Raw genomic sequence first — 9217 nt, 5'->3', positions numbered from 1 at the left:
CTCCGCAGCATGTGGGATCGTCCTGGATCAGAGATCGAACCCATGTCTCCTGCATTGTCAGGCGGATTCTTTACCACTGGGCCACCAGGGAAGCCACCATATCGATTACATATTGAAATGAAATACTGTTGGTCCTTGAACAAAATGGATTTCAATTTGTGGGTTCACTTGTATGCAACTTTTTTTTCAATACATATTACTGCTACATGATCTGAGGTTGGTTGAATCTGTGCTTAATCACTCAGTTTTGTGTGACTTTGCGAGTCTATAGATGTGAAACTGCTGATGTGGAGAAACCAAATATAGAGGACTGACTAATAAAGTTATACATGATTTTCACTGCTCGGAGGTGTCAGTGCCTCTCCCCCCTTGTTGTTAAAGTGTCAACTGTACTCAATTATAGTGGGTAAAGTATAAAATATATCATTTAAATTAACATCACCTGTTTGTCTCTCTTTTTAATGCAGCTGCATGAAAATTTAAAATTACACATGTGACTAGAATTGTATTTCTTTTGGACAGCACTGCTATTGAGAATTCTCTTTAATGCATCAGGACAGGGGTGGAGGTGGAGGTTTCTCCACCTGTAGAGGTTTCTCTCGGAGAAGGCAATGGCACCCCACTCCAGTACTCTTGCCTGGAAAATCCCATGGATGGAGGAGCCTGGTGGGCTGCAGTCCATGTGGTCGCTAAGAGTCAGACACGACTCAGTGACTTCACTTTCACTTTTCACTTTCATGCATTGGAGAAGGAAATGGCAACCCACTCCAGTGTTCTTGCCTGGAGAATCCCAGGGATGGCGGAGCCTGGTTGGCTGCCGTCTATGGGGTCGCACAGAGTCGGACACGACTGAAGCGACTTAGCAGCAGCAGCAGCAGAGGTTTCTCTATAGGGTCAGGTTGTTTTGTCTTGTCTGAGGTCTGGGGAATGACCCTATTATCTGGTAAGACAGGTTTGTAGAAAAATATGAGGGTTGGAGACATTGTAGACTGAGAGGGAAGGATGTGAAGGCATTGTTTTCTTGGGCAGATTAAGCATGGCTGTTCCTTTAGAGGCCAGAAGGGTGGTTTTCTGTAGAGGGTCAGGCCAAAGGATCATAACATACTGAGGCCAGGTATTTCTGCATGGGATCAGAGCTGGGTGGCCAGAGACGCAGATCGAGAGACTCTTTTAGGGGTTAGGCCAGGGTTTGTTTGTTTGCTTGCTTGTTTTTCATTTTGTTGGGGGTATAGCCAATTAACAGACAATATTATGATAGTTTCAGGTGAACAGCAAAGGGACTCACCCATACATATACACGTATCCATTCTCCTCCCAACACCCCTCCCATCCAAGTTGCCACCTGACACTGAACAGAGTTCTCCGTGCTACAGTACGTCCTTGATGGTCATCCATTTTAAATGTAGCAGTGTGCATGGTAAGTCACTTCAATGTTGTCCGACTGTTTGCGACCAAGTGGACTGTTGCCCGCCAGGCTCCACTGTCCATTGGATTTTGCAGGCAAGAGTACTGGAGTGACTTGCCATTTTCTACTCCAGGAGGCCAGGGTTCTTGTACAGACTGAGGACAGGTGATCATGGTGATTCAGATTCTGGATTGTTTAACAAGGTCAGAGCAGAAGTTCCTGTGCAGGATAGATGTTTTTATACTGGTTCATTTCTTGGATGTCTCTCAAGTCAGAGGTTCCCTTTGAGTATGAGAGCAGGGTTTTCTGTACCAGCTCAGGACACAAGTTCCTGAAGGACTCAGGGTGGTCCCACACAGCATTAGGACAGAGATCCTGTGCAGAGGTAGGACATAGTCACCTTCACAGATTCAGGTGAGGGTTTCTTCTGTTGGGTCAGGACAGTGGCTCCTGTAAAGGGCAAAAGTGGGGCTTCTGGGACAAGGCAGGGGAAGGGGCTATTGTAGAGAGTCACAGGGCTTCCTGTGCAGGGTCACAGGGGTGTTTCCACAGGGGAAGGTTAGGAGTTCCTGTAAAGGATCAGGTCAGAGGTTCCTATAAATGAGTCAAATTAAGGATTTCTGTGGAGAGTCAGGATAAAGGTTTTTAAAGTCTGGTTAGAAGTTCCAGGACAGTTATAGTCAAGGCCTCCTGTAGAGAGTCATGGCCCTGGTGCAAACATAGGGTGAGGAGGGGAAGCCCTGTACAGTGTCTGGGAGGGGGATCCTGTGCCAAGTGAGACCATAGGTGGCTGCATAGGATGAGATATGGCCTTAAAGTTGAGGGTTAGGACAGGTGTCCCTAACGCAGGGCTTCCTGTGTAAACTCAAGACTGAAGTTCATGTTGAGAGTTAGAGCATGAGTTCCTGCATGCTCTGCGTGGTGGGTTGTGAAATCAGGCTTGTTGTGCAGAGTGACGTCAGGAGTTGTTGTCTATCATGGAGGCAAGGGCTTCTAAACTCAGTCTGGATTTTCTGAACTCACTAGATTTTCTAGTGAGTGAGGTATTTTGAAAATGCTACCTGAAGGGCAGGGCTCCAGTACATTGTGAGGACAGAGGTGTCCTGTCCAAGGGCAAGATAGGATTCCTATAAAGAGAGTGAGGCTTGGGAAGAGGGGCAGGACAGGCATTTCTGTTAGGGGTGGTACAGGGACTTTCTTTCAGTGGGAGTTCCAGATTGCCAGCAGGAGTAAGACAGAGGTTCTTGTGCCATGGGAGGCCAGGGGTTCCTCCAGTGCAAGGTGAGGGCTTGTGTTCCTGTCCAGAGTCAGGCTGGTTTTCCTGTTGATAATTAGAAAAAGGGGTTCCCTTAGAGTCCCAGAACTAGGTTTCTGTACTGGGCTTGGGCAGCCATTCTTATACCGGGTGTAGACCCAGATTCCTGAGCAATGTGGGGCCAGGCACATTTCCACACAGGTTCTGAGAGGGGTTTCTGTTCAAGATGAAGACTAGGCCTTCTCTAGGCTGAGAGGGCTGGGGTCCTGTGGGGGCAACCAGGCTTTTACAGGGCCAGGGCCCTTGTGGACAGTTCCTGTAAGAAGTGTGTGGACCACTATGATTCTCACATAGGCTGGTGTGGTGACTGCTCTGAAGGGATGCTGCTCTGTTCAGAACAGCTACTCACCCCTGCTGTGTTCAAGATATGTGGGCCCACAGTCCTCACCTTGGGGCTCCAGGGGAGAAGCTGTACAGAGAACCAGACCAATTAAGTGTGAGGTTTTTGGGCTCCAAAATCACTGCAGATGGTGATTGCAGCCATGAAATTAAAAGACGCTTACTTCTTGGAAGGAAAGTTATGACCAACCTAGATAGCATATTCAAAAGCAGAGATATTACTTTGCCAACAAAGGTCCATCTAGTCAAGGCTATGGTTTTTCCAGTAGTCATGTATGGATGTGAGAGTTGGACTGTGAAGAAAGCTGAGTGCCGAAGACTTGATGCTTTTGAACTGTGGTGTTGGAGAAGACTCTTGAGAGTCCCTTGGACTGCAAGGAGGTCCAACCAGTCCATTCTAAAGGAGATCAGTCCTGGGTGTTCTTTAGAAGGACTGATGCTAAAGCTGAAACTCCAGTACTTTGGCCACCTCATGCGAAGTGTTGACTCATTGGAAAAGACCCTGATGCTGGGAGGGATTGGGGACAGGAGAAGAAGGGGACGACAGAGGATAAGATGGCTGGATGGTATCACCGACTCGATGGACATGAGTTTGGGTGAACTCCGGGAGTTGGTGATGGATAGGGAGGCCTGGCGTGCTGCAATTCATGGGATTGTAGAGTCGGACACGACTGAGTGACTGAACTGAACTGAAGACTCACTATGGTGAAGGGAGGGTCACCCATCTAAAATCCACTCCTTAAACTCAGTGTGGTCAGGGCGAATTCTGACCCTAGCTTTTCATTAGTCAAATGAGCATGAATACAGTTTCCTCAGGCTTTTTTTTTTCAGGTGTTCATGAACTAAGGCAGCTGAAGTCTCTCAGCTGTTGCTGACCCACAGTGAGCACTCCAGTTAAAGGTGCTGCTTGCTGTTAGGAGCGGCTGGAAAGCCTCGGCCAGCTGTGGCGAGCCACTTAACCTGTCTGGTTTAGGATGTCACCTGACTGCTCCTGTGTAAGGGTTTGTTAAATGGAAGTACAGGTTCCACGTTCAGGGAAGCAGTTCACCCTGTTGAGTAGGTAGGTGTGTTGGGGGGGGAGCTGGTACTGTGGGGAGCTCCCCGACCCTCAGGATCTAAATATCACCCCCAGAGGGCACTTTGTCTTCCTAATCTCCCCCGCTCATTCTCTACCATTTCCCGCAGGGCTGCAGGCCTATCTGGGTTGAGAGAGGTAAGAGATAAGTGACAGAAAGGCCCATAGACAGCCTCACAGTCCTGCACTGGCCTTCTGACCTACTTGACAGCTACCATTCCCCCCCTTCCTCCCTTTCCTGTCAGATGTCTGATGTCCCTTAGAAGAGGGTTCCTAGCTTACACCAACTGAAACTGGTGGCTCAGACGGTAAAGAATCTGCCTGCAATGCAGGACAGCCGGGTTCAATCCCTGGGTTGGGAAGATCCCCTGGAGAAAGAAATGGCAACCCACTCCAGTATTCTTTCCTGGAGAATTCCATGGACAGAGGAGCCTGGCGGGCTACAGTCCATGGGGCCGCAAAGAGTCAGACACAGCTGAACAACTAACAAACATTGTCAACCACTCGGAGACACTGGGACATGGCCCACGCCACATGATATGCTCACACACATACAGACTTGCACAGAAATACTGTTGTCACCAGACCCACAAAGACATTCTAAGACTCAGACCCTCACGGTCCCACTGCTGTGCCTCACACACCATCATATAACAGTTCTTGTTCAATGTTGCGAAATGTGTATGGATCCACTTCTGTGCCCAGTGCACATGCCGTCGTGCTGTCTCAAAGATCACCCCACTGGTGCACAACCCCACACGTTTACTCAGCACATGCTGCCGCTGACACATTTCCACATACTTCACACATTCACCCCTGCCCAGCCTTTCAGGGGAACCTGGAGTCATGCACGTCATGTCACACAGCCTCATCCCTATTGCCCGTTGCACACTGGCTCCTGCCATGATGTGTCAGTGCACATGCTGTCTCATTCCACCTGGACACTGTCACACTTGGTTTCACATGTACCATTACAATTGTGAAGCCCCATGTGCCATCTCCCATGGTCACACATGGAAGCTCACAGTGTCATGAAATAATCATGGACACAGATACATACACACACCCCAGTCCCACATAGACTCACACCTCCATTTTCAGGACTCTGGTGGTTTTATTTCACGGAAGCTTTGAAGGTCCAGCCCAAGGTTTTTCTGGGTCCCAGGAGGTTGGGTGGGACACACTGCTGGCTAGAAATGGGGAGGGAACACCAGACCCTGCCCTGAGGCTGCGCTCGGTACCCTCATGAGCTGAGTGGGGCCACCACAGTGGTGGTGGTGGTCGGAGGCACAGGGCCTGTGGGGAAGGAGCCTGTGGGTGAGCCCAACAGGGGTCCTGGAAATGGCATGATATGGCTAACAGGCCCTGACAGCACTACGGGGCCCAGGCCTTGGTAGACATGGGCAGTACCAGGTGGGCCCAATGTCAAGCCTGAGGTCACCTCCCCACAATTCCCACTACTGCTGCCCCCAGCCACCACCATGAAGCCGCCAGATGGTCCTTCTGCTGCTCCTGTAGCTCCTAGGCTGGATCCCCGTTTCTTTTTCCCTTTCCCAGATGCCTTGCGGTTTCGAGTCTGGATACCATCCTTCCTCATGGTCAGTGGTCGGTTCACCTGCCAAGAGGGAGGCCATGGCTGTTTCCCAGCTCCACATCTTGCTCTATGACTCCTCCAGGGATGACCAATTCACCCCACTTCTAAGAATAGAGAACTTATTCAAGGATTAGGGAATGTGCCCCTGATATGACAAGAATCCTGAAGTTTTCAGGCTGTGAGTTTGGGAAAGCCTCTCAGGTTGATGGGAGCTGCCCCTGGTCTAGGGCAGGGCAGGGGAGTGGAAATTAGCTGATGGCCTAGGGAGGAGGTGACAGGTGGGAATCAGGAGAGAGGGTGGAGGGGTGAGAGGGAATGGGGGGTGGAGGAAGGGCGAAGGAGGAGGAAGGAAGAAAATAGCTAATGGATAAAGGAAGGGGGAAGGGTGGAGGGGAAGGAAGGGAAATAGGAGGAAGGAGAGGAGGGAGGCTCCACGAGCCCCGGGTCACCTGGTGTAGTTTGTAGTAGAGGCCACAGGCGTTGCACACAGGGTCCCCGCTGGCGTTTCTCCGCCACAGTGTCGTGGTGGTTGTCTGGCAGTTGGTACACTGGGTCCCTGCCCTTTTGCTGACAATCTGGGGGAGAGAGCAAGTAAGTATGGACACGCTGCTGGGTGGAGGACCAAAGAGGTGAGGGTCAGGTTGAGGGCAGGGTTTGCTTCAGGGCGAGGGCTAGGGTTTCTGTGTGGGTGAGGACAGGGCCTCCCTGCCAGGATAGGCATTTGGGGTGTTTTATAGGGCACTACACAATTTGCATGTAACTTTGCCCATCCACTGGAATCATTATGGGAATTAGAAGTAATCATGATTCCCCCACATCCCAACCAGTTCAACCAACACATCTGAGGAGGGTCTCAATCAATCCCTAGTGGTTCAAAGTGCCCCAGGGTGATCCCAGTGTGACACAAAGGAAGAAAAGTACAGGGAGAGAATAGAATTCCTGCTGGCAGCCTATGTTGTTTGGTCAAGGATAAGAGGTACTGTACACAGCTGGTTTCCTGGGTGGATGGGGAAGGAGCAGAACCTGTGGGTTCTTATAGATCATCAGGACTGGGATTTCTGTGAAGGTTGAGAACAGCAGGGATGGCAGGGCTTGGTGTTACCAGGCGCTTCTTGGGCCGGATGAGGGGCCTGTTCTGCCCATTCATCTTGTGATAGAGGCCACAGGCATTGCACAGGTAGTGGCCTGTTCTGTCCCGCCGCCACAATGGTGTCGCCGTTGCTCCACAGTTCACGCATTCTCTGGCCTCTGGTGGGGTAGACAGAAGGGAAGAAGGAGTTAGTCTCAGACCAGCTCTCCCTTGGTCACCCCCACCAACCTCAACCTCCCAGTCCCTTTTTGAGAACCTCACCGCAGGGGGTTAGGGGCAGAGTTCCACGAAGCTTAGGGGAGGAATAAGGTGCTGGATTGAGGGGGCTCCCAGTGGGAGAAAAGTAGGTACTAGAAAAGTCAGGACCCCCGTAGGCACTGCTAGGGACTGGAATTGATGAAGGTGGTGCAGTCCCCAGTGTCAAGAGGTCTGGACTCATCCGCTCTGTCTTTAAGGTCTCCAGGAAGCTGCTTCCCCCTTTCCCATCCAGATCTTCTGAGGCCTGGGGAGAGGAGTCCTCACGGGTGGGGCACACAGTTGAGGCAGGGTAGAGCCCGGTCTTGCCATAGGCCCAGCTAGCATATGGTGAGCCCCCGGGGATCCCCTCCATACAGTTGATCAGTGGGTACACCTGAAAGACTATGGGGGTATGGGAAAGAAAGAGGAAAGAAGAGAAACAATCAGTCTAAATTCATCTTACTTTCGGGGTCTAATGATGCCCAAGAGCCCCAGTATGGTGACCAAGTTTCCATGCTTTGAACGGGTGACCAGAAGAACTGCTGGCATTTGAGTGACTCCAGTGTTCTGAGCCCTAGTGGTTGCTCTGTCCCCTGACCTCCAACATTTCCAAATGAGCTTTGAGGATGACTTGTTGGGATTTGGAGCCCCATATATTACCTGGCAACTCCAGCCACTGTCTACTTCCATCATTGCTTCCCGGTATGGCTACCCCAAGAGGACAGGTTGGGGAGCAATGGCATTCCCAGTTCTGGACTTGACTAGGAGTCAGCACAGAGATGTGAAGCCTTATCCCATTTTCCAGAATTGACTCTTTGAAGGATTCTGGGTCTCCATGGCAACCTTGACAGCACAGAGCCAGTGCCAAGATAGCCACCCAAAGAAGTTACCTGGGGAGTGTCTGTAGGCCTCCGCGTCCCTGTAGTAGGCCAGTGCGGCAGCTGCAGCCGTGGCGGTGCTGGCTGCAGTGGAGGAGGCTGCTGTATCCAAGCCCTCAGACCCAGGGGGGAAGAAGACCCCCGATTCTGGTGGTGAAGATACCAAGGCAGGGTCCATAAACTGGGGTAGGGGCTCGGAGGTCCCCAAGGCTCCGAGGCCAGGGAACTCCATGGGGCCTCTGGGGTTTGACCTGTGAGGACAGGAGGGGTTCTCAGACACAGAATCCCCCTCTCCCCTCTCTTCCTCCTTTCTCCCTCCTCCCACTCCATTCCCTCAATCCTCTTACCCCACTCTTCCACCTCCCTAGTACCCTCCTCTTGCCTCCTCTGTCCACCCTCATCTTCCCTTCCATTCAGTTCTCTTACTCCCTATCCTGCCCCCTTTCCCTTCTTCCTCTTATCTTTCCTCTCCTCCTTTTCTCTCCTCCACACCCTCCTTTTACTCCTCTTCTGTTTTGTCTCCTCTTCATTTTCTCTCCCCATCTCTTCTTTCTCCTCCTCTCCCCCTCTTCCTTCACTTTCTACTCTTCCTCCCCCTTCCTTCCTCCCTGCTCTCTCTTTTTTCCTTCTTCCTCTTCCTCTCCCTGTCCTTCTTTTCTCCCTGGTCCCCTATCTCTTCTCTCCTTCCGTCTCTTCCTCCTCTCCCTCCCCTTTTCTTAGCTTCCCCCTCTTCCCCATTCAACAACTGCTTCACTCCTCTTTCCTTCTCCTCCTTTGTCCTCCCCTCCCTTCTTTTGTCTTCATCATTCTCCTTTGCCTCCCTTTCTGCTCATCTCTTTTCTCCTTCTCATTTTCTCCTCTCCTCCTCCTCCACTTTCTCTTCTCCCTCTACCTCCACCCCCTCACGCTCCTAGGAGTTTGTAGGTGGGGTGGGCTGAGCTGCAGAACCAGAGTCCCTTGAACTCCTTGGTCATTCCCCAGACCTTGGGGTTCAGCCTCCTGTCTCCCCAACTTCATCCCTATCTGTTGCATCTTGCCTTCTGACTTTCTCAGAAACCCCATGGTTTCCGGCTTGACTCTCCCCTCCTCCACCTCCGTTGGGTGTGCAGACAGAGGGCCCCCTCAGTTCCTCCCTGTTTCATGGGGGGGTCAGTACCCCCACTGCTTATCTCTGCCATCCCCGCCCAACTTTTGAAATCACCCCAAGGCCTGTGGCTTCCTCTGAGGAGGGGGACAGGTGGGAGGTGTTCCCTCAGCCTGTACCGTGCCCTCTGGAGAGGTCTG

At 51.5% G+C, this 9217-nt stretch overlaps 1 protein-coding gene across 1 annotated transcript; it reads right to left on the bottom strand.

Moving 5' to 3' along the window:
• Positions 1-5377: 5377 nt before the first annotated feature.
• On the bottom strand, positions 5378-8165 carry GATA1 (GATA binding protein 1). The gene is made up of 5 exons (XM_055563838.1): positions 7946-8165; positions 7080-7457; positions 6831-6976; positions 6178-6303; positions 5378-5749 (listed from the first exon to the last, which is right to left on the bottom strand). Exons 1-5 carry the CDS (start codon positions 8163-8165, stop codon positions 5378-5380), a joined length of 1242 nt encoding a protein of 413 aa, XP_055419813.1.
• Between the last annotated feature and the right edge of the window lie 1052 nt (positions 8166-9217).

This window comes from Bubalus kerabau, chromosome X, assembly GCF_029407905.1.
Source record: "Bubalus kerabau isolate K-KA32 ecotype Philippines breed swamp buffalo chromosome X, PCC_UOA_SB_1v2, whole genome shotgun sequence".
In the NCBI taxonomy this organism is placed as follows: Eukaryota; Metazoa; Chordata; class Mammalia; order Artiodactyla; family Bovidae; genus Bubalus; species Bubalus kerabau.
The sequence above is the reverse complement of the archived record's forward strand: the minus strand, read 5'-3'. Positions and strand labels throughout refer to the sequence as shown.